Below are 26,262 nucleotides of genomic sequence, written 5' to 3' on the forward strand. Positions count from 1 at the left end.
GTGGCAGCAACATAGGTATTTGATAAACATCTGTTTAGAGTATAAGTGGACACTTATGTAGTTGAAGTGTTCCCACAGGAACAACATTATCTGCTGCTCACATGTCATTCCTTCCTTATGCAGTAACCCCATATATCCAGACATCATCAGTTATGTGCAACAGGCACAGTATTAGCAACACATTCCAAGGTAGATGTGTACAAACAGCATGGTGGACAAAAGCAAGCTAGTATATGAACATAAGAAGATACAATTATTATGAACAACCATAAACCAAATAAAGCTCTTGGTATATGCCAAGGTGAAACATAAGCCAGATGAAGTGATTCAAGCTCTCTCAGTGTTCTGTAACAAACTTCATTAACTTTGCTTCTTAGATGAAGCATAGCCATCAAAATAAACTTGACTTTACTGGGACAGCTACACAGTAACAATACAATTGTTATACAATTGTTATACAATTGTTATATAATTGTTATACTTTTTTCTAAGGCTGCTACCTGTATGGCATCTGACTCACACCTGTTTTATTCTTTTCACTTTTGTGAGGGGTAGAATACCTCAAAGGTGAAATTTTTCCAGGTTACATCACACCTAGAGAGATATATCATGAGCTTTTGTGAAGTTAACTAATATTTTCATGAGGTTGCAGTGGAAGACTGAAGTCTTACTGGGCATCACAAAAGTCACATAAGGTAACAGGCAGATTCCCATATCTGGCTGTTTTAAAAAACAGGAAATAATCCTGTCTGAAGGCAAAGAGATGCAACTGCAACACAGAGAGATTGTAAAGGTCTTCACCAGTGGTAACATGCATCTAAACAGTGCACTGGAGATATGGCTAAACATTACTTTTCACAAGAAAAGAAAGAGGCTTATTCTTTGTAATAATGTGCTTGTGTGAACCTGTAATCCTTCATTTTAAGGCAAAAAAACCCCCAAAACATTTGAAGAGAAAGCTTTGCGTACCAGAATGTACACACTGCAATAACAGCCTCCAGCTATCTCTTACTTGTTAACAAAACTGTATCAATGAATAACAGTTACTTACTTCAATATTTTAGAAAACTGCTTTGTTTGAAAGGTAAACATTTCTCTATCAATCTCCAATAGCCACATTCAAACTCAGATTTGTAACAGTCAGCTGTAAACACAGTTCTTGCTGTTGTCACCTGGCCCTGAAATCATCCATGCTTTATTCTGAAACAGAACTGTGTTTGTGCTTCTCTTTTCTTTCCTGGTCATCAATGTCTGGATACTCGGTAAGATCTAAAGTCAGTACTCGACTGAACATAAAGTCATCATGCTGAGAAAAGGAAGGATCATACAATTTAAAACATTTCTGTTATTTGAAATAAGCATTTTGTAAATGACTATGAGATACAATAATGAGCTTGAGTTACCAAAATGATCTTTTCACCAAGCCAGTACCTGCACATATTTCTGAACACAAAGTATTTCAAATCCAGCAACGCAATTAGGTGCATGATTCACTGTAGTAACACTTAAGGTGTAAATCAGTACTTCAACAAAAAGCAGCATGTATCATTTAACAAAATTTGGTAATAATTGTTACCTCTGGACACACTCCAATCAATGCGTCTGCTTTGGAATAAAACTCTTCCTTTAGAGAAATAACTATCATTTGAAACTGTTCATGTGCCTGTTCTCTAATGAAACTTGATACCTTTGGAAAGAAGGCAAATATTTCAGTAAGTTAGTTCTGGCAGACTGAAACCATTGTACGATTAGGGAATGATGAGCAAAGAAATGAACTACATTAGCTGCAGAATTCAGTAATTCAGCTATGAAATAAGCAGGATAAAAATGAGAAAACGGTCTTAAGACAACCCCTCAGATTTGCTGCTTTTTGAAAACGCGTAAGAAAATAATAATTCACTCCAATGACAAAAGTTATAGAAAAAGGCCAGTGCCAATGAAAAATATTTTACTTAATATAACTATAAAGGAAGGTGGAAATTCCTGAATAAGGAAAAAAAAGTGTGAAAAGGTTGTTACTGACTGTATACCAAGATCTTAAATACATTAGTTTGCTGCAGACAGCAACATTTTTTCCAATGATCTGCAAAATAAAGGTACAAATATTAAGTTATAAATTGGTGACTGAATAAGGCAGTATCCCACAATATAAATTAAATGCTGAATAAAGGAAAACCAGTACATTTTAGACTTTTGTCTGCACAGTTATAGCTACGTGATATGGAAGTCACTTTAAGGAAAGAACTGCCTTTAGCGAGTTACACAACTGACGTTCATTTTACAGTATAATGACAAGTAAATTATTAGGTATCTGCTTTAGTAAATCCTTAAACTGAAAGAAGGGAAAGAAAAAGAGTAGTTCTAAGCCTTAAAACCTGGATACCAGTGAGTACTAGCAACATACAATTTTTCATATATCATTTTTTCTCACTTGCAATATTTAATTCCTCTGTCTGAAGGTTTTGGTGCGTTTGAGTAACAACTGCATCTTACAGATAAGGAAAGAGATATGAAAGACCCTGGGAGCAGGGAAACATTAAGTGAATTATACTTGCAGATCACTGCAATTTTTCTTTTGCTCATTCTGCAATTTAAGACACTTTTCACACATGGTTAAAGAATAATCTAACTCTCCTTATAACAATACCTAGATAGATGTTGAAGCCAATTATAGGAATTTTCTAGGAAACCACTATTTTGCCACCCCCTTCCTGCATTACATGGGCAGCTGCTCTCCAAGCATATTATACATCACAGCCTGTATCACAGGTTGCCTGCTTCAGGTTGCTTATGTGAAAAGAGCAGCCCTTTTAGTAATCCTGCCCCAACCTCTCCACGCTGCACCTCATTACAGGAGCAGCAGGCAGGAAAAGGACTGCAGAAGGGCAGTAAGCCAAATGGCATGTTCTGGACAGGGGCTATGCAGCTAGTATGCCCCAGCCTTACAGGAGACAGGCATCTCTAGCCATGAAGGTTAGAAAACAGGTAGGAGCCCAATTCAACTTCAAAGCTGGAAGCTCAGCATAACTTCCCAGTCAGATTAGATGGGCCCCCAGGACTCAACTAAAGGCTTAATATAGACTATTAAGGCAATTTCAGGGTTAACCCTAATGTGTAATATAATCCAAGTTTAATAGCTCTTTGCCATAAAGTGGTATTTATGGATGTTATTTTTATAAATATACATTAGACCAGAATTTACAATACTTAAACTTTCTGCATTAATGTTCTTTATTTTCTTGAATATACATCTTAAAAACATACCTTATTGTTGCTGATGCGTCAAATGAAATATGATACTTTCAAACGGTAAAAATACTACCAATTGAAGGTTATAAGCCTAGGAACCATTGGCTAACAACTATTAATATGACCATCTTTTGTGGGCTACGCATGTGATTTTTATCTGAAGTAAAACAGATCTGAAATGTGTTTGAATTGAGAAACCCAGTTGCATAAAAGAAAAATCAGCTATTCTTTGTTTATAGTGTTCTGAAGAAGAATGGTGGTTAGCATATTCTTCCGTATAAAGTGAACATCTCTTCTGCCAGATGTGTCAGAATGAGCCTACTCAAAGGCAAACTGCAGCACGGTGCCTCATTACTGTGCTAATGCATCATTTGTAGTCTCTATGGAAAGCTGGTAACATACTAGAAATCATGAACTTCATGGAATGTGTACATAATTACCGGTGCATCTATTACTGCAACAGGAACTTACCTGGATAAACTAAAGTCACCCAGGTAATGACCTGCAATTTTGTTAGGCATGATCTAGGACCCCTGCCCAGCTCCAGACAGAACCATGGAGAATTTTACATTCATATCCAAAAGACCACCTCAGAAGTCTGCAGAGATAGGAAGTACTACTGCAGCTTTGATGAAAGGCAAAAATGTGAAATGTAGCATTAAAGAGTGTAACAGCAGACAAGGACGGTAAAGGAAAACTTGGAGGCAGCCTGCATAACTCTTAAAGTCATCAGCCATGATACATTTGACTCCAGAATTAAGAATAACATCCAGAAAACACAATACTGATATTTAACCAGAATACACGATCTTCAACTGTTATGTCAACTCATAGGGGTCCTGAGTGAAAGACTAATAACTAGAAAAGTATGCTGTTAAAAAGGTTAGATCACAGAGGTGTGATCACAAAACATGATGTGTAATCTTGTTTCTAATCATGTCACTGAGAGCCAAACCCTAAAGCTTGCTTAGTTATTTTCATTACAGTCCCATTATGTCTAATCTGGTGTTGCTGAAACACACTGGACCGAGTTAAAACAAACTCAGGGCGTATCATCTGCTCAGAAGTAGCGGATGATGGTTATCCCTCATGGACTTGTATCCCAAGGAATGGTTAAGGAACTTGGGTTCAGGAGAACAATTCTCACAACGCTACATGGAGTCAGTAATCTCCGAGATGGAATTCTATCTGGCAGGCACAAGTAGTGGAGCTTCCCCAGCTTTCTACTGTAGAGGTACCCTCCAAGCAAACTCTGGTGTACTTGGCACATCACAGTAAACTCCATTAGGAAAAAAAGAAGAAGAAGAAAAGTATAGCTTGATCTTACTTTATGTGGAAAGGAATGTTTCCATAGAAGAAAATCCAGGCACATGTGAATATCTTTTTAATTCCTCTCCTACATACAATCTCCTCCTCCCAGAAGCTGACATCTACAGTTGGCAATCTTTACTGTTTGTATTCTATCTTAAGTTTTTGTTACAGTGTTTCTTAAGTTATAGTTATTAGCAAAAAAGGAAACAGAAATTGAGAGGACAGGAAGCTATTCTAATCAAGCAAGAAATCATGTGACTACAATGATGGGAGTGATAGCCCTTAATTGGTGTTAATGTAAAAATATTTAGCAGGCCAATTATATAAAACAAATACTCCAGTGATAGAGTGACTTGATTTTCAACATGCAGATACACTCCTTTCTGCTTCTTAGAGGTAAGGGAACTCAAAGGCCTTAAAAATTCCAACCAACCAAACCCAACCAGCAATTCAGAAGTTACCTTCATGTCAGGCTGTACCACATGTGGTCATGCGGCATACTTTCACACTCTGGACCTATTTTTCTCAACTTCACAGTTTGGGGACTGATTAAAACACACTTAGATTTATGAATTCAAGCCTAGCCCTAGTCTAACATCTCATACAACCATTATTTCAGTCCTAAACTCAATATATTTTAAAACAGGTTAAGACAGCATAATCAATCTCTTTATCCCAACAACCTGTAATAAAAAGTAGCCATTCTTCTACAAAAGGTATCATTATATTGTTGACAAAAGGGTAAGGTGAAAGGGACCGACTTACTTTATCAATGTTTGTGTTATCCAGGGCAGCATCTATCTCATCTAAAATAAAAAAAGGTGCTGGCCGAAAACTGTAGAAGACAAGACGGTATTTTGCATTTAGATGCAAAAATGTTAATAAACATTCTAATTAGTTTAGATATTCACTTACTCTATCATAAAATTTTGATAAGAAGTAATGACAGGTAGAGAATAAGGACTTCAGTAATGTTTGAATACTCTATTGGCAGATTTTTTAAACATGTTTGTAAGTGTAACATTGTCAATCTTAGCCACATACTTGGATAATAGCATAATGGTTATTTTACCTGTGTATAGCAAACACAAGAGCCAGAGCTGCCACAGCTTTTTCACCTCCTGACAAACTGTCCATTGGCATAAAACGTTTTCCTGGAGCCACGCAGTTAAAGCCAATGCCTTCCAGATAAGGCTCCTCAGGATTTTCAGGACTAAGGAATGCCTGGAAATGCATACATTTCATTACTAATAGTGACATTTACAAAGTTAAGATGGTTATTTTTTAGGTTTAAATACTTACTGAGCTAGGGTTGAAACTGGTAAGTTAGCTTCATTTGTAGGAAACACCTGTTCATCTATACTGAAGAGCAGCACTATAAAGTTTGCACTATACTTTGTATCCCAGTTCCCAGGTCCAAAAATTAAATGTATTATTTTAAAGGAAGGGCCATTTTACCAAACCATTAAAAAGTATGATGGATAAGCTAATTGCTACATGGTTTATTTTTCCCATTAAATAGAAGAGACAATAATACAGTTTCTTCCCCTCTGCACAAGTGGATACAGATAAAAGAAAAACTTCCATAGTTGACACTCATTTCAAATGGCTCCTCTTGGATCATAGATATAGTGGAAGAAAAACAAAACAAAACACTACATGTACTTTGATTTAAAATAATTTCTGTGGTAAATAGTCCTGGAAGTAAGATATAGTGCTTGCAGCATCTTTGTTTTGTTGGAGATATGCATATTTTCCTCTTTTTCTTTGCAGAGAGAATGCCTGTCATTGTTATTACAATGTTCTTCAGGCTGTAAACATGTCAAATATCTTGCAATGCAACTCCCAGTTCTATGCCATTGCATATATCTATACAAGAGGAAGTTTTCAGATCTATGGACACTCTTAGCAAAAATCATCTTGTAGCTTACTAGGGTACATATATTCCTTGCTCATCAAGGTATGAAATGAACGACATTTTTCTCTCCACAGAAGAGGAATGGAAGAGAACTGGTGGCAAACACAGCAGTGAATCTGTATGTACAATTTCCTAGGCAGTAGTTTCTTCTGAAGTACTTCTAACACACAATGTGCTGATGAAATAAATTTTACAGAGCAATATGTTCAGTGCACGAATGTTCTGAGTCCAGAATCTCTGGAAGTTAAAACTAAGTCAGTCTATCAAAGCTTCTCTTTTTTGGACTAGACAGTAAAGGATTATTAATAAAAGTTACTAATATAACATTAAGAAATATTAATTTTATTAAGAAATTTTCATTTTAAAAATTGTTAAGGTTGCTTAAAAAAGCATCTGTTCAAGCTGCAACCTAGGCCACCTCCTCTGATGGCAAAACTCAGAGCTAACCTTTTCCTTAGCTAACCACAGTAATTGCCACAGAGCAATCATTTCTCTTCCAATGCAATTAGACCAGCTTCCTTCAGCTGCTATGTTCGTATCGAGTAGGCAGTTTTAGCTTCCCAGCTAATCACAGGATAATCTCTCAACCAGGTTACCACTATGGCTCAAATCAAGGCACAGCATCACAGACCTCAGAACAAAAGCACCCAACTAATTGGTTTTGGCAATTCATCTGGAAAATACTGGTTGTTTCAGAGTGATGCAAAGTCAAGACCTGCCTGATGTTCAGTCTACTGAGTCCCGTAATCATGAAGAAATAAATGCTTTATTATCCTGTCCAACCTAGAAGCAGAAAGGATGTATTTAAAGATATTTAAGGTGTTCACTGAATATCTGACTCTGAGGGAAAAGACAAAATCTGAAGTTTAAGACAGACGAGAGTTAAAGCCTGAGCCCTGTAAACATTCAACCATCTACAGAATTTGATGTAAGCAAAGCATTTGGGAGTTTTCTCTTTACTTTCGGCATCAATATTGGAACACTAGCAAAGATGAATACAATTGTGACACAATTTTTCTACAGGTTTCTTAAAAGCTGCAAACATATTAAATCTATCTTTTAAAAAAATATTTAAGTGGTGTATCAAAACCTCATACAAAACACTAGCACTGAAATAGTGATTTATGGTTTTTAGTGTTATCTATAATAATGATTAAGTGTTTTTAATTACTTATTAATGGTATCACTAGATCTGTAAACCAATGTTATTTTTAAATGAAGTACTTGAATATATTTCACATTTGTGTCATGGTAATTCACAAGTCTGCTAAATACAAAGAGTCAAACTAACCCAAACTGAGTAGTTCCCAATTTTGTTAACACTTTAGATCACATTTCTCTGTCTAATGTCAAGCATGCTTTGGCATATTACCTATTCCTCCTCTGACCCTAAAATTCTCAAGTCTTTATTATTTGTGTAATTTTCTTCTTCAGGACTGAAACTTCTTTGGAAACTAGAAGTGTTACCAAGCTCTCTTATTCTAGATAACAAAGCATGAAGTAGGCCTTTTAAGCCAAGCACCTAAGAACATGACGCACCTGAGCACTACTGTTTCTGCAAAGTTTCTTGTAGATCTGATCAATAGCTATGGAGGCATGCTCAAAGCACCGGCTAAAAAGGTCGTATCTCTTTTTTTTCACCTGTTCAAATTCTTGCTTGCATGTTCTGGCCTCCTTTCTGCTGGTCTCAAAAGCTATGAAAAAAATTACTGAAGTTATTCTGTAATAAGCCTCTAAGCAAATACACAGAACAAATATATATTGTGTACCATAACAAGCATCAAGGACAATATTTACTGCAGAAAAAGTTTCTAATGCACACAGAAGGAGCATACCAATAGTATGAGTTTCCTTCCAGATTTCAATTGGAGGCCCCAAAACCTGAAAAGTTGGGATGTATTCAATCTGCTCTATGCCACATTCGGTTGGAACAATGAAGAAAATTCTTCTCCTAATTCCTTTTGTAAGCTGGATAGCCTTAAGCAGCACCAGCATTTACCTGTTACAGCTTCAGAACTCCTTGGTTTTCTCAGTATGTTAATGTCTGCAATGTTCTTTGAGGATACCAATAGTTTTGCAGTAATGCTCATGTCTGAGTTCTGGACAACATATATATGTTCCTTCAATTATTTAAGAACAATTGAAATTATTTTCTAAAAATTACTGACTTTAATCATAAAATTAGTAAAAACACTTTATGATGTCATTTGGCCAGCGAAGTATCTTTCCAATCATTCAAACTGTATTCCAATAAACTACTGCAGAGTAAAGTATATGTTAATAAATTATTTATATATAATTAAAAAGACAACTGAGGATAAGCACTTGAGCACAAAAAATACCTTAATATCCAAAAGAAGCAAAGCCAGCAGGACCAACCCCAGAAAGAGGAATTTCAGTTAGGGTGAAAACTCTCACAGTCACAAAAGAGATTAATATGAAAGACTCAGTGTTACCATCTATTGATTCTTGGAACTTGTCCCGAGCTATCTGTAATTTCTCTACTGCTCTCAGGTTTGGAGCAGCTGTTTTTATTAAAGTATTCTCTTTAGATTTTATTTCCTGCTGCATCTGGTTCAGATGATCCTCTATATCTTTATCACACTCTAGGTCCTAAAGAAAAAAATAAAAATACTAGAGCAATAACATTTGCTTTTAGGCCAAGACATTTCAACATATACAGCAAGCGCTCACCGTTTCTGGAAGAAGTATCCCACTCATTAAATAGCTTTAACTGGAAACACAACAAAACAAAAAACTCCACTCAAGAGTCTTAGTTCTCAGAATAAATTTACTAGGTCCTAAGCATTGTTCCACAAGACCTTTAAAAACAGACAACAAATTCCCTTCAGCCTAGAAGTCGGGGTTAAAATACAACACAGGAGGAGGACTAGCTGGCTTCACTACTTGATTTGTAAAGAAAACCTTTGAAGACAGGTTCTTGATGAATTCTTTGAGACAAGTTCCAGTGATGACAGATTCATCCCTTTCTCTGTACCTAGCCTCTGACATTTAATTGTTTTCCTTATGATTAAAAAGGAAAAAAAAATTTACAGAAAACTGCTGAGAAAACATGACATAATGGCTGTTACAGGGGGAAGTATGCTAAGTCTCAGTCTCTGAAAATACTACAGAGAAGGTGGAACAACCCCTCGGCAGCCAATCATTGCCTTCTATAGTTTTGAGTCATGATCTATAGTGTTGGAACTTAAAGGCAGACGGTAAAGGAGGAAGGAAAAAATCAGAGTTATTATTTACTATTTCTCCATTCTATTTTTATGGTTTAGATAAGCTTTAAATTAAATTTAGTTAGATGGGAAATTGACCTATCCAGAAATCCCATACATTAGTGTGATGTATGATTGCAAAACCAAAACACACACACACACACACACGCACTTAAGCTTAACAGTGTTTTTAGTAAGTTTCATTTAAAGACTTGGGTGAAGAAGAAATAATTTCAACAAAAAAAAGTATTTTAAATAAAAATAAATAACTCTATCTCTAATAATTTTAAACAAAAAAAGATTACCTTCAGGTCTTCTGCTAGGCTGCTGTAGTCTATCTGAATTGCCTCTTCCCTTTCATAGATACTTGATGTAGTCCAAGTGCCTTCTGTTTCAGTTCCTAGCTATAAATATGAAGGACATTCCAGTTCAGAAATATGACAGTTAACTTTTAGACTGTTAAAACAATGCATTAAAAGGATATAAAATGAGGAGACAGTGGTAACATGGTATGAGGTAAACTTATTCCATAGCTCCTCCCCTAGCCAAAATTGAGTTAACAGTTAGTTAAGATCTTGTAAGTCTAATTAAAAAATGCACCTTTTAAATGAAGATGAAAACATCTGCTAATTTTAGTTTCAAGCCAAGATAAAAGTAGAAGTAATTATTTGTAATATATTTAGAACAATGTGCATACTGAAAATCTCCTGATTGGAAAGATTTACATTCCCATGATAATTCAATCCCCTTTCAAGGAAAGGCTCTGAAGTGTGTAAGTCGAGGCACTTATTCCACTCAGTTGGCCTCAGAAGAAATGAGTAGCTTCAATTCTATATGGCATAAGCAGAGCATCTTCTAGACACTGTAAGCCTGGATTTCAAACAGCTACTTTCCCTTGAATGAAACACGTGCTGCATGTCATTATCAGTCCCTTTCCCACCAAGATTCTTTCTCAGAACCAAATCTTACTGATCTTCTCAGTGATATTAATTAGGAATCCACGTTGTTATTCCTACTGCCCACCTCCTTGGTTTCATCTCTTCCTTATGCATAAACAGCGAGAGCTGAGATGCCTACAAACTCTGATGATTAGCAGTTCATGTCCTTTCCCTTCCGAGACTGCCTACCTCACTGCCTTCTTTTTGTCTTCTGACCCACTGATTCATACCTATCCTCCAGCAAAAGTACTTTTCTAAGGAATGGGTTCAACAAGACTCCTTCCAAGTTCACAGACTTGTTACAAGTCCTTCAAAACCCATAGCTTTTTTCTTTTGTAACAGTGGAGAAAGTTTAATTTCTCTTCACAAAAGATATGCTGGAAAAAGAGGGAAGACTGAGAAAAATAATGAGGGTCAATCCTCTGATAGCAGGAGTATTTCTATTTTAGTCTACCTCTGATTTCTGTGAATATCTACATCTACTGAAGACAAAAGGATGATTTTAGACAGCATTTATATTGTGGATGATTAACCAAATACTATCTCAATCCACGTACATGCCATATTTATTTACATTTCTGGATTGACCCGTGTGTCCTCTTACATATGTGTATCTAGACTACTCCTTCATACCAATTTTCTTGTACCACAGCGATTTTACATATTTCACAGGAATACATTTCAAGCACAAGCAAAAATGTTTGCAAACAATATTTCTGTCTACAAAAATAAACAAAAATCCTTCTCTTGAATGGATAAGGCCTGATCACATGAAAACAATGTATTATTTTAACATTACTAAGACAAACAGTCCTGTAAGGAAAAAATAAGTATCTTTAAATTCAAGACTGAATAATTGCTGCTCCGTGATATCTATCTTCTGTAAATATTTTAAGTACCTCTACTTCACTGATGTCATCCAGTGATCCAGACAGGAGCTTTATTTTCAAGTCCTGCACCTTGCACTCAAGAAGCATATTATGTCGTCTTAATCTTTTCTCTTCCAGAGAGGTTTCTATAGCTGTAGCTTCCTTTTGTAATTTTGTAGCTTCCCTACATACACAAAAGGCACAAGCCAATTAAAGAGCAGAAGCATCACCACCAGTAACATCCACAGCCATACAGCATGAAAAACAGTTACCAAGCACAAAGAGGGCTTTTTCCTCTATAATCCCCATCAAACATAAAGGAAAATAGTACTTAACTTCTTCCATTCCCTTCATTCTCCCAAATTACTCAAGAGGGAGCTGGGAACCATACACTACTCTAGCGCACAAGCTAACACTCTGCTATTCTGTATTAACTCTTAACTCTATTGCAAGGTAAATGCTAGTAGCACGGACATAGTTTCAGTATATTGCCAAGTTTATACTATAGCATGTTCAAATATCCACCTTTCCTAACTATAGCTAAACTCTGTTCCGTTTAGCTCTGCTGAACACGTATGGAGATTTGATCCTTTTAAAATTTAATCAAGTATCTTTTATCGTTACTCTACTTGAAATACACCTCGATTCTTTGCAACAAATTCCTTTGATAGCATCAAGCTGCTGAATAAGGCAAAGATGTAAGTCTTAATTGTTAAAATTACATGCTATAAAATGAATTACTAGGCATACAATCTATGAGTTTATATAAAATTCCACAAGTTTACCTAGCCATACTGTGCCAACATGTCAGGTTTTTTAAACATAAAGAAGACTCCTGATTAAGAGACATTAAACACATCAATAATAAGCAAGCATAAGAAAACTGAAGTACAAACTGTCCCCAAAGCAGTTGATTTAAAAAAACAGTAAGGACAAAATAGCGACCTAAGATTAGTACTAGTTTAAGGTATCCAATGCTTGAAAGACCTGGAGAAAATGAGAACACTGAAATCAGAAGAAAAAAAATTCTCATTAATTGAACCAAGTGTACAACTCAAAAATATGAAACTAACAGCAAACTTAATATGTCCCCCCAATCAAGTTGTAAGCTAATACATATTTATCAGAAGTTACTACACATTTATCAGAAATAACAACGAGACCTAACACTAGGTAGATAATAAGATAATGTTATTCTATATGGTTTATGAGATAGCTGTCATGAAATAATCTTGTTCCTATTACTTCTGGGAACCGCATACTGAATTAGAAACACTTTTTAACTAATGCATACTCTAAATGCAAATTACCATGTCTCTAATGAATCTTTCACAAGAAAGCAGAACAAGAGCAATTCAAACATCTGATCACTAAAACTCTTCTAAATATTATCACATTAATCATTTTCCCAGGAATACAATTAGCAATTACCTATTAAGAGTTAACAACGTCTTTCTGAACTCTTCAACTTCATTTTGGGTTTTTATAACCTCAGATTTATGAGCACTTAATCTATCCTTAAGATGTTGCTGCTCCTCCACAATGTCATTCACTTTTTTTAGAAGCTTTTCCTCATCCTGCATAGAAATATTTACATTTTTAACCTTTCACCAAAAATCTTGAATGGAACCTTTATTATACAGAAAGAAAGAGTTAAAGTTTAAACCTGTTACAATACATTCAAATGTGTTACAGCACATAATCTGAAAGGCACTGCAAAACCAGCCTGTCTTATACATAGGAAAATCCAGATGTTTTGTATACATAGGCACAGCCAGCTGCGGATTTGTGACTGTACTGGACTAAACTATAAAGCCATCAAGGCAGGGATCCTAGGACACCTATGATCTGTAGGCTACTCCCTTTTCCTCAGTTAGTCCCTTAGCCCTGCAAGAAGGATCCCATCTGCTGTACAGCTACAACGTATTTAGCAACACCTAAGGTAACCTGAAATCCTTTAAAAAGTGTTGTTCATTAAAAGATAAATCCTGAGGTAATCTGCAGAGAACAAAGAATCTGTGGAGGTACTCCAGAAAAGTCTTCCCCTATATAACCCATACCACTGCTAAATTGCTAGAAATTACGTGCTAGAATATAGTAAACCTAACACTACATGCATGAAGACATGGTCCTTAAGAGACTGGTATTATGGCAACCTAATCAAGACTTACTGCTGTTGCAGTATCTGCACAAAGTACCTTCACGATTTAATACAAACAATCCTTCTCCAGGACAAAAATATCTGAATTTGCTCAAAGTCACATTTCAGAAGCATTATGCACACAGGCATGAGGTCAGGCATGTTTTTGTACATGACTAAGTAAGGGTCTATTGTTTTTCCTCAGTATCAGAAATACGTGTCTTCTAATGTTAAAATTCAGAGTTCAAATCATGCATGTGGGGTTTTTTGCCCACTTCAGGGCAGTTTTACATTTCACTTTTGTTTTTTATTCAAAGCACTATTACACATCTTTTCTCCTTCACTTTCCAGTGCACCACAAGCATAGTTTATTTAACAAGCAACATTAACACAACAAGAACACTATGAAGGAGGAATCCATACATGTTACTTCAACTAAAAATCTAAATTAGTTTTCATAGAATTAAGTCTATTAGTGCCTGTGAAGCACCCTGAAGATGCAAAGCACCAGAGTTGTTTATTATTACTCATAAAATCTTCTAAAGAATCTCAGCCACATGCTACTAGTTTTATCTGTAGTCATGCTGCCTTCTCATATAAACACAATATAACACTGTACATACAGTAATCCCAAATTTAATTTTTAGTAAGCTTATTAATTATTAAATAAGTACCTTAATATGACAGGTTGTTTCAAGGTTAAAACAATAGGCAACTGCATTTTTTTAACATTTACAAAGTCAACACTGAATTAAGCCCTAGAAGAATTACTCAACAGCATCAACTGTTTATTTAAAATTGTAATTCAATGCATTCTTTCCTCTCAGTCCCAGACATATATATATATATTTTACAGTTACCTTCTGTAGCCCAATAATCTCAGCTTCATCTTTACGAATGGTCTCCCTCAACTTGCTGACTGTATTTGTTAGTTTTTGTAGATGATCACGATTATATTCCAGCTGAATGTTTAGTCGTGTCTTCTGATTTTCAAACTCCAGCCTAGTCAAAGTACAGTATTTCAAACCAACACTTACAAAGCAGGCCAGTAACTACGATTTTAAGTTATTACAAAATATATTTTCACTTTGACTATTTAGATAGCATTTTTATACCTTCTACGTGAACACAAAAATTCACATACATTTGGATCATCAATTCTACTACACCACATACAGTGATAATAGTTCAAAAAATAAAATATAAAGATACAGTATGGCCACATTCAATATGGAAAGTAACACTGAAAGTTCAAGTATCTAAGTCTGAATGATATACCTGTAAATGATGCAGATATGAGCTGGGCAAAAGTTACACTGATGCTGTGTATTTATCCAATGCCTGTGCTCCCTGCTCAGCCCCCACAAGCCTCCTAGTCAGCTGGCATGTATGTTTATCTGGATATTATAAGGAACTTATCTCAGTTGGGAGATGGCAATTAAAACGCATGAGACCAGAGCTTTTTAAGCCATATTCAGCCTTGCTTATCACCTCTCAATTGAGACCTGTATTTGTTTGTAGGGGTACAATGGCAGAAACTTCTTCACATGCTGCTGTGAGAACAGATTTCAGTAAAACTAAGTAGCTGTTTACAGAAAGGTCTCCTCTCAGCTGTTAGTGTCTGCCTCTGAGCTTTGAGCTTCCCGAATGACTTACTATGAGCGCTGCATCTGTTGTTCAGGCAAAAGGATTGGCAGAACACCAGTTCCAGGCTCTTTAGACCTGGGCAAGAAGGCACCATAGCACAGGCTTACAGGACTAATGATGGCAAGTTAGGGCACAAGCAAGGCCAAGGCTGTGTGTACACTGTAGCATAAGGCCATGCATAAAGCTCCTCTTTTCATTGTTCTATTGCTAACTTCTTACACTTCACCAGACTTCAGTTCTTGCAAACATAAATGATCAAATCACTTCATCCAGCAGGTGGTTTAACTGCAACTGAATGCACTGCATTACTACCTCATTGCAGCCCTAGCCAAAAACATACATTTGGACCAGTTTCTGAAAACTGGTCAGAGACTCTTAGCAGCTGAAGAGATGGCTGAAAGAAAATGGAGTTCAGTGCTAGCCATTACATTAGTCATTTAGAAAAGGTGTATTTTCTATAAATAATGTCAGGAAATGCATGAACTGTCATCTGCCTGAACATGCCTGCAGTACAAGGAGATAGTTCATTTTAACATTCTCATTCTTTAAGATATAAATTTGTGGTCCTGTGACATGTGCCTGTTTGAGGGGAATACCAGTTGAGGTTACCTGTGAGAAAATTAAGATCCTGTTTTCCTTAATAGTATGTTCCTATACCAAATCACTGCATCTTACACCTGGTTCACCTTTAACATTTTTGATACATGAGTGAACCTTCATGCCATCCTGAATTTGTGATAGAGCCATTTTTCAATGTGGATTTTAGAAAACTTATTTGCTTTATTTTTCTACAATAGTGCTACCAAAATAGTAAGTTTTACCTTTCAAATTTGTTGCAAAACATCACTGACTATAACTGTCCAATAAACCCAAACCATAGCAGTACAACTGCTAACTAATCCTTGCAGTGATAATATAACCTTTTACAGTCTTGTAGGTTTTTGTGGTATTTCCTGTGATGACGTTACTCATTTACCAGTGTGCCCAATCTAATACAAACCATTTTTTACATTTCAATTACAAATACCACCTTCTCTTATCAATCTCCTCTTGTTGTCTCACATGTTCTTGTTCATACACACGAATATTTTCTACACCAATTTCTTCACAGAATTCCCAGAAAACAGCATCTTCAGCCTTTTAATAAAGAGAAATGGAGCAAAAAATGTTTATGCTATTTTGCAACTCACAAAAGTAAAACATTTAGACAATCACTTCACGCTACACACTGGATTTTCAAGGTACTTTAAGAAACAGTAAACTGAACTACTGAGAAATAATTTGTACTTGAAATTTTCAAGTAACACTTTCAGTACAAATGCCAGATACAAGGCCTATGATCTGCAAAAGGTTAACTCTGATCTAAGCTTTTCTTGACAGCACCTGGTCATTCCAAAGTCATCACAGTGTAACCAACCTCCCTGGTTTTGTCTGTTGTTCCCACTCAACTGAAGAAGAGAAAGCTGAATGGTATACAGGACACTAACCAGATACACCAGTTTTTTTGGTGTAGTTCAGTTCTTTGTTTTAATCCTTTCAAGTGATCCATAAATATTAACTACTATGTTCCATTTATAGCAAAGCCACAGCAAAAAAACTGATACAGAATCTCTCATTTCCTAATTATACAGTATATACTAACAAAAGCTGCAGCAAAAACCAGTCCTAAAATTTTAACAAAAAATTTAAGCAGGCAAATAGTAGGTATAGTGTATACGGCAGGACTGAACAAAGAAGTCACAAGAGCCTACAGCATTTAAAAGGAAACCCAATGGGCTGAACAAAATTTTAAGAGAACTTCACAGGTCAAAACCTGGTATTGTTTATATTGTTTTGGTACACAGGCTTGTTTAACCAGATATCAAATACTACATCAAATCAAGTTATATTATTCAAGTAACACTATTCTTCAGAAACTGATGACCAGCCTCCATTTGGTTTTTTTGCAGAAAAAGCAAAAGTAAAGTTCCCTGGATCTGGAATTCTTATAGCCTAAACATCAATGACTTTTTCAGTGTTTGCAGATGACAGACACCTGCACTCCCTCATGCCTGCACCAGCAGAGAGCATGCAGCAGTTTTGGCTTCTTTTTACACGCAGAATTCCAGTCATAGATTAATCCAAGAAAGACTGATGAGAATGGGTCAGAGGCCAGGAACTAAATTACACATGTACTATACACCTCAAGCAACCATAGACAGTGGTGAGGAATCTCTTTTGCTAAGAATCTACATTTACACAAGCATCTAGGTGCAAAGCTGTGAATTTTCCAGATAAAACTGCAGCACCACTTCTCCATAGTCTGTACCAGATTTCTTTAGCAAGAGCAGGAACAAAGGCAGCTTCCAGAGAGAAGTAGAGACGAGGTGCTTATTTCTCAGAGAGGCCAGAGTTATTGTGTACTCTAGTAGAACCCCCCTCATAGAGTAGAACTCTATGAAACCCCCCTTGGTATCAGATTAGGCTTTACTACTATTCACTTCACTGAATGACTTCAGTCTCTTCACGACAACCATGCTTTTTAATTTGTCAGCTGTCTGTACAAACTGTTCTGGGGACCATCTTAAGATTAGAGAATGATAGGGAAACTGAGGTACGAGATAGCAGAACAGTCTACAGAAAAAACACCTGGGAAACCTAACTGCTGGATCACATATCATACAGAACTTTTTCTGTTGCTGATAAAAGGCAGGAAGAAGCAGGTTATAATGACAAAAGCTGTTTAGTACCATAACAGATAATGAATTTGGACAAGTGGGGATACCACAAGGTCCCTAAACCCTGCATTAGCTACTCCTCAAAAGAGACTGAGAGCAAAGAAGACTCAGTGGTATCATAGGCTAGCTTCATCTTCCATGAATTGGACTCCAAATGAACATAGGCATACAAGTCTTAAAAAAAAAAACAACACAACAAGCCCTAAAACCACAACATCCAAAAACTCGAAACCCAAAACATCCCCTCCCCCCAAACAAACAAAAACCCCAAAATAAAACAGTGGAATGAGGAATTTGCTGACAATCATCATGCACACGGCAACCATTCTCCCAGGGTAATCAGAGTGCACAGAAAATAAAGCACAGATATTGGCTACTTCCCCAGAAGAGAAAGGAATCTTCACACTATGCTGCTCTTTATCTACTTTTCTAGTATATAGTGGTGTAACAGGTCATCACCTAGACATAACACTTGTAGAGTTCAGAACAAAGCACTCTAGCAGTGCTGAGAACTGTTCTCAGCTCTAGAAAACTGATACAGAGCTCTCTTCCTAATGGCATGAGCATGCCTGATCTAGTCTGCCTGTAGGCTGCAGAAGTAGTGGATCTTCTCCAGATGAAAAGATATTGATAGAGCATTTCCATGTAGACACTGAATGGGTCCTGCTATGACTGCAGTGAGAATGATTTTCAGAAGGATAGTCACCCATGCAGAGACTGTCTACCTAGTGGGTGCACCGATTACTGAAAGATCTGCACATCTTGTAGGTGCATATAGAATTTAGTGTACGTACATGCTGTCACGGATCCACATCAGCCAGGAAGACTTCACACCAAAAGAAAGTTACAGTCTAGTCATGCAGTCACGCTGCATAATTATCTCTCCACAAAAAGGAAAGATCCTGTAACGACAGTTTCTTACAAAGAACTTGGACATTAGAGTCTGAGAATGAATAAGCTGATACTTATCAAATTTTACCCCAAGACCTAGAGAGTATTTTTCCGGGATTTGATCTACAGTGAAAGTTTGCACTGAGCTCTAAAGCTGTGAACTTCCATGGATTGTCCCTGCTCAATGCTACAAAGAGTAAGTCATATTTATTAGCAGAGCAGGAAAAGGTGGGGGAAAGCAAGCCCATCTTCTTCAAACTAAAAAATTTTCTCCTATGTCAAATGAAATTAGTGTGTGTATATTAAGCAAAGCTTCATCCAATATTCAAGAAGTAGATGGATTTGGTTGGTTAGATTTGTGTTTGGCACATAAACATCACAGAACTTTGATTTTTAAGGAAATTGATTTCCAAAGCTATAATACATATATGCTAACATTGAAGTGCACTTCTGTTCACAGTTACCTTGGTAAGAAAGGTAGAGAATGTGGGAAGATTGCTGGAGTAATTTATAACCCTTGTCACAAAGTAGTTTACAAAGTCAAAGTTGATCAAGTTCTACAAGTCAGCAGGAACAGAAAGAAGTTTCTGTAGTCTAAAAGCATAAGCTGTCACAACTATGACAGAAGGCATTACCTCATTAATTTTTTTCTGAAATTCTTCTATTTTTTCTTTTATTTGCGCTATGCCTTTATTCAGCATATCATGCTGAGACTCAATATTTACCAACTCACTTTCCAGTTTTGATTTTTCCTAGATAGAAAGAAAGGAAAAAGATGATAATTTTTCTTAATAGGATGGTCAACTTTCTAGAAATTAAGAGACAATTCTGTTCTGGATTAACTGTATTTTTCTCATGAAAAACACTAAATATTTTATTCTCAAATGCCACTTACGCACTATTATTGCCAATTTGCATGCAATGTAAAGTTTTAACGAGCAGAAAAGCAAGCTACGCAAGTATTACTTAAAAGTGCATTTTGATTTACAGACTTCTGAAGGTTACTAAATTATAAACCAAGCTTACCAGAAATTCAAATATAAAACCTAAAACAGAAAAAGCCTCATGTAAATTACTTTATAATCTTGTTTTTTATATTTTATTAATTCCTCAGTCACCACTGCTGTATGTAAAACAAACTGAATTAAAAAAAACTACATAGGGAAGTAGTATTTACTTCACCAGCAATTACAGCTCAGGTAAAAAAAATACAATTATTAAACATGAAAATTATAAAGGTTTAGTACTATACCGTGTAGAGATTAGCGAGATGTTTCTTTTTAATAAGCTCTAATTCACTCTGTGAATATTTAAGTCGTGTCTGAGTTCCATGGCACTGAGCACGCAACTGCTTCAAGTCAGTCTCCTTACGTTTGATCTTCATTAAGTCCTAGAAAAATATTGTGATGGGAGAAAAAGCATTTTAAACAAAAGGTGACTTATTTTGAAATTACTCATTTTTCAGATTCACACACTACATAAAGCTAGCCTTGCTGACATAGGGCCCATTCAAGGTAAATGCTGATAGCATTGGTCATATTCAGTAGTAATTTTGTAACAGATTTATTTCTCAAAAGAAAGCATATGCTTGCAAATTCCTAAATTCCTACTCCATCCCTCTTCCAAAATAACTAGAGATATGACAAATCCTTTTACACAGAGAGATTTTGGTCTGTGCAAATATTTTCATGTTGACAGAATGTATCATCTTTTTCACTAAAAGTCTTCAGGTACTTTCAACAACAGCTCTTGTTCCTTGAAGGAACTTGTAACCACAGTGTTGTCTTGGTTCTCCATCTCTGTGATACTTGAACCAACCCACCAGCTAAGGACAGAGACCCACAGTTGATAATTATTAACTAGAAGAGGACAGACAGCTACTATGTCCTGTCTGCATATTCTAGTTTTGAAAGTCACCTTTTTAGAAAATCATCTTTCCATAGCTGAATTAAATTAGACACAACTTTTACTCCTTTATGCCTTTTGCAGTTAAGTGCTTTTTAAGAGACCTACTTTTAACTCATTAATCAAGCTATCTCTTCTTTCTTTCATTTTATTAATTTCTTTATCATCCCAACTTCTAGCTTTGAATCGTAAATCACTTGATCCTCCAGAAATCACTCCAGATTTCAAAAATAAAGTTCCATCAAGAGACACTGTCTGGAAGAAAAAAAAACAACAATTAAAAACAAATAAATCTGAACACAAAGCAGCCAAAATATCCCATGAACTAGTGTACCAAGACATAGTAGTTAAACAAGCAACCACCACATTTTCGTTGGACTCCCATTTTTTTTCGTGTTCTAAACCTGCTAACATAACATACATGAAGCCACAAAAAAAGTCTGTTGTTTCTTGGCACTAGTCACATTTTGATATTATTACAATTGATCAGAAAAGGAAATCAAATTATTAATTTCCTAAATACAAGGAAATTATACATGAGACATTTGTGTATACAAATTACAAGGTTATGTCTGGCTCAGTAGAGCAAGTCAAGCAATGTGATAATGGAGTGAAAGAAAACAGCTTGTTTGTAGCCAGAAAGTGTAAATTTTAGTAAAGAACATGGGTATTTTTGTGACTCAACTCGATTCCAAGTAAACACAATTTCACAGTCACCTTCAACTTAAAGCTGTTTTAATCAAGATTTTAAAAGGTTTACTAAGTGTGTCAAGGGGCTCTACAGACTGTCTACAGCAACAGAGATATGGATAAGAAGAACCAACTGCAGGAAGAGACACAGAAGCTTCCAGTACTCACCACAGTTTACATCTACAACTAAGACATTCTGTCAGATATTTTAAAGAATTTTTGAAAGCATTTATTCATAGAAAAGCTAGCAACATAAAAGTTCATATTTTTAAATCAGACAGTTTTAAGAACAGGATTATTCCTCCTTCCTCCTCTTCATCATGAGGACCATACTAAGAAACATATTTGGGCAATAACTATCCTCTAATTTGCCTCCTTTTCCCAGGAAATCACTTAAACGTACTACTATACAGAGGAAAACATAACCATGTGAAATATCTGGGGGTTTATTTATGTGGGAATACGCTAGACCGCGTAGTACCATTCTGTGTTTATCTGCAATACTTCATGGGATGTTTACAGAATTATTTAAATGGCACAAAATACGTAACTACAATGAAAAACATATGCAACAAAATTCAGCTTCTTACTTTCAACCTCACTGGTCCATCAAATGCTATTTGTTTTGCTTCTTTAACTGTTTCACAGACCAAGCCATTCCCACTCACAAACTGAATCACTTTTTTCAGTGGAGCAAATGGAGTTTGTACAACATCTACCATCATTTTAGCTCCTTTTATCTCTCTTAACTTTTCGTTGATTGGTTTAACCTGCAAAGCAAGTAAGCGGTGTTTAAAATCCATGTTGTAACAGCAAAACATGTCCAAAGCTGAGGGGTGTGGGGACAGGATGTACAGATCAATAGAATGGGGGTCTCAGTTGCTATAAGACTAGAAACAGATCTGGTTTTCATATTTTGTGTATACTACAGTCCTTAAATCTGTATAACCTATTTCACTGTGTGAAATGCAAGTACACTAATGCATGTAGCATGGGGAATAAACAAGATGAGTTAAAGATCTGCATGCCGTTGCATGACTACAATCTTCTTGGGATCAGGGAGAGGTGGTGGGATGGCATCCAGAGCTGGAGTGTTGCAATGGAGGGATAGAGGCTCTTTAGGAAGGACAGGCTGGGAAGACATAGAGGTGGAGTTGCCCTGTATGTGAGAGAACAGCTGGAATGCACAGAGCTCTGCCTGGGGAAGGATGATGAGCCAATTGAGACCTCATGGGTAAGGACTGGAGAGAGAACTGGTAAAGGTAACATTGTTGTGGATGTCTGCTACAGATCGCCGGAGCAGGAAGAGTAAGTGGATGAGGCCTTCTACAGACAGCTAAAAGCAGCATCAGATTCACAGGCCCTGGTCCTCATGGGGGACTTGAGCCACACTGATATCTGCTACAGGGACAACACAGCAGGGCATAAGCAATCCAGGCAGTTCCCAGAGAGCATCAATGACAACTTCCTCACCCAAGTGAGAGAGAAGCCAGTGAGGAGAGGTGCACTCCTATACCTCATACTAACCAACAAGGAGAGGCTTGCTGGGGATAGGAAGGTCAAAGGCAGCCCTGCCTGCAGTGAGCATGAGATAGGGGAGTTCAGGATCCTGAGAGGAGGGAGCAGGGCAAAAGGCAAGCTCACAACCCTGGACTTCAGAACAGACTTTGGCCTCTTCAAATGTCTGCTCAGTAGAGTCCCATGCGATAAGGTCCCAGAGTGAAGAGGGGCCCAAGAATGCTGGTTAATATTCAAGGATCACCTCCTCCAGCTTTAAGAGCGAACATCCCAATGAGCGGGAAGTCAGGCAAAAACATCAGGAGGCCTACATGGATAAACAAGGAGTTCCTGCCAAAACTCAAACACAGAAAGTAAGCATACAGAAGGTGGAGACAGTGACAGGTAACCTGGGAGGAATATAGAGGCACTGTCCAAGCATGCAGATATGGCTTTCCTAAAAAGCCAAAGCCCAACTAGAATTGAATCTGGCAAGGGATGTCAAAGAAATGGCTTCTGTAAGTACACAGGTGACAAACGGAAGACTACGGAAAATGTAGGCCTGCTGCTGAATGAGGCAGGGGACCTGGTGACACAGCATATGGAAGAGACTGAGGTACTGAATTCCTTCTTCACGTCAGTCTTTACTAGCAAGACTGGCCTCCAGTACTCCCAGGTTCCAGAGACCAAGGGGCAAGTCTGGAACAAGGAAGACATACCTTTGATGGAACGGTATGAAGTCAGGGAATACTTAAGCAAACTGGACATACATAAATGCATGGGCTCTGATGTGATGCAGCCACCAGTGCTGAAGGACCTAGCTGACATCATTGTAAGGCCTCTCAATAATCTTTGAATGATCATGGCAAGTGAAAGAGATGCCCAAGGACTGGAGAAAAAACAAGTGCCACTCCTGTGTTCAAGAAGGGGCAAGAAAGAGGACCCAAGGAGCTACAGGACAGTCAGCCTCACCTCGATCCCTGGGAAGGTGATGGAGCAACTAATCCTAGAAACCATCTCCAGGCACATGAACAACAAGAAAGTCTTGGAGGAGTACTCATCATGGATTCACCAAGTTGGTTGCTTGACCAACCTGATCACCTTCTACAATGAAATGACTGGCCTGGTTGATGAGGGGAGAGCAGTGAATATTGTAGACTTCAGTAAGTCTTTCAACACTGTCTCCCATAAGATACTGATAGTGAAGCTGATGAAGCTGAAGCTGGTGGATGAACAGACAGTGAGGTGGACTGAAAACTGGCTGAAAAGACAGGCCCACAGGGTGGTGACTGGTGGCACAAAATCCAGGTGGAGGTCAGTAGCTAGCCATGTCAATACTGGGACCAATCCTGTTTAACGTCTTCATTAAATATCTGGATGATAAGGGAGAATGCACCCTCAGCAAGTTTGCTGATGACACAAAACTGGGAGGAATGGCTCAGATGCCAGATGGTCATGCTGCCATCCAGAGGGACCTCACAGCAGGCTGGAGAAGTGGGCCGACAGGAACCTCATGAAGTTCACCTCATAAGTGCTTTGCCTTAACACTTAAGCCTATTTTAGTTAAGCTTAAATGAGCCAGTATCAAGATTTACAGGTGTATTAACTTGCTGGTGACAGCAAGATGGTGACAGCTGGTGACAGGATAAAGAAAAAGGTACTTACATCAAGGTAATCCAAAGCAAGAAAAATTTCAGGTTCAGCTCGTTCTTGTTTTAGGAACTGAATGCAATCTCTTGCTGTTTTTTCAGTGGCAACAACAATAGCAGTCATGTATTTGCTGAATACCTTGGTAACAGCAAGCTGGTATTTTTTATGAATAGGATGACACAGGTCGAGCAGTCTTCCAAACTGAAGACAAAAATTAGAGAAATATTAATGTGTTACTTTAGATATCAAATAATATTTCTGCATACAAGATACTGAAGTAGTAAGAGGAAAATGTGTTACATATCTACCAGCTGCACTCTCTTACAATGGCTGTACATCAGAAAAAATAGTAACTGTAGCAGTCAATCCGAATTGCAAAGTATGCCTTCAAAATCTGAAGGGATTTAATTTTTTCCCTGAAGTTACAGTTACATATCTCAATGTTTTACTCAGAATCTCTAGCATACAGTTCTAGAAGCATGACAGAGTGACAACAGCAAAGCTAGCTAAGCATCTTTTTTGGAAAGAAAGTATCTAACACACAATAAGATCTTTGAATGACAATCAGGCCTCAAATAAATAGAACTGTTAACTGGAAAACAGTAGCAAGAGAGGCACTATTCCAGTTTCAACCCAAAAAATAATTATCTGCTTACTTTACTAGCATGGAAAGAATAAAAACTACTTTTCTTGTACTGCACAGTCCAAATAATCAAGCCTGGTTTGCCATATATTGAAATAACACCTCCATAGATAAAACTAATTAGTTCTTTGCTGTACATGCTCCCTAAAGATTTTTTTGTTCAATTTCTGTAACTATAGGTACAGTTAGGCTTACCCTGAATGATTAAAGCTACTAATGCACATTCTGAACATTATAACCAGTGAATTCATGCAAGAACAATTTTTCTGCTTGTTGACATATAGCTACTGGTCTCTTGCATATCTACGGTTTTATCCTTATCAATTTAAATGAATGAGAACAGGAAGATAACTGGTAAGAGTTGTATGTGATAGGTCATCCATGGTATTATCTCACGAATAACTGAGATAATTTCCAGTAGATCAAATCATAGCCTACTATGATCTACTTTCCTACCCTTCTCTTGACAAATGTTTTCCCTTTTCTGAAAAACAGTAGAAGCAAAGATAACACCCAACACCACAAAGGTCTTTATTTAGTTTCCTGGTTTTCTCACACAGTGTCATCTACTTGGACATTTATATCTGCAGCTCAGAGATGTGATGTTTCAGACATGCAAAACTATACAGAGGATCCATATACTTTCAGACAGAGGCATTTAAGTCCAGATGGAATGCCAGATATCTGTGAAAACAAATATTGACAGCCCAACTGAATCTGTAACAATAGCATTTTTGCCAATTAAAACTACCCATGTAGGAATGCCGTTTTGAAATTAAATTGTAAAAACTGTAATCAGCTGCAAAATTCACTTTGTTGATCAGACAAATCCATGAAAATGCACACGTTACTCATACAGCAGGAATCACACTGCTGCATGGCTATTCCAGTACCAGGAATGTTCACCAACCATTCCTAGAATGTTTTAACAGAAGAACAGAAGCTTTAAAATGGATGTAAGAACTAAACG

At 37.0% G+C, this 26,262-nt stretch overlaps 1 protein-coding gene across 1 annotated transcript in view; it reads right to left on the bottom strand.

The window, feature by feature from the left end:
- Positions 1-1,195: 1,195 nt before the first annotated feature.
- SMC1B (structural maintenance of chromosomes 1B) overlaps positions 1,196-26,262 on the bottom strand; it is a 37,032-nt gene continuing 11,965 nt past the window's right edge. Inside the window, exons 10-25 of the mRNA XM_072850234.1 lie at positions 24,665-24,850; positions 22,093-22,272; positions 20,921-21,067; positions 20,160-20,297; positions 19,543-19,659; positions 16,330-16,436; positions 14,513-14,654; positions 12,944-13,089; positions 11,543-11,696; positions 10,011-10,109; positions 8,935-9,091; positions 8,018-8,172; positions 5,633-5,784; positions 5,326-5,395; positions 1,577-1,687; positions 1,196-1,306 (exon numbers count right to left, since the gene is read on the bottom strand). Coding sequence (XP_072706335.1) covers positions 1,196-1,306; positions 1,577-1,687; positions 5,326-5,395; positions 5,633-5,784; positions 8,018-8,172; positions 8,935-9,091; positions 10,011-10,109; positions 11,543-11,696; positions 12,944-13,089; positions 14,513-14,654; positions 16,330-16,436; positions 19,543-19,659; positions 20,160-20,297; positions 20,921-21,067; positions 22,093-22,272; positions 24,665-24,850 — 2,172 coding nt within the window. The remainder of the gene's footprint in view (positions 1,307-1,576; positions 1,688-5,325; positions 5,396-5,632; positions 5,785-8,017; positions 8,173-8,934; positions 9,092-10,010; positions 10,110-11,542; positions 11,697-12,943; positions 13,090-14,512; positions 14,655-16,329; positions 16,437-19,542; positions 19,660-20,159; positions 20,298-20,920; positions 21,068-22,092; positions 22,273-24,664; positions 24,851-26,262) is intronic.

The sequence above is a fragment of the Ciconia boyciana genome, chromosome 1, assembly GCF_034638445.1.
Source record: "Ciconia boyciana chromosome 1, ASM3463844v1, whole genome shotgun sequence".
Taxonomy (NCBI): Eukaryota; Metazoa; Chordata; class Aves; order Ciconiiformes; family Ciconiidae; genus Ciconia; species Ciconia boyciana.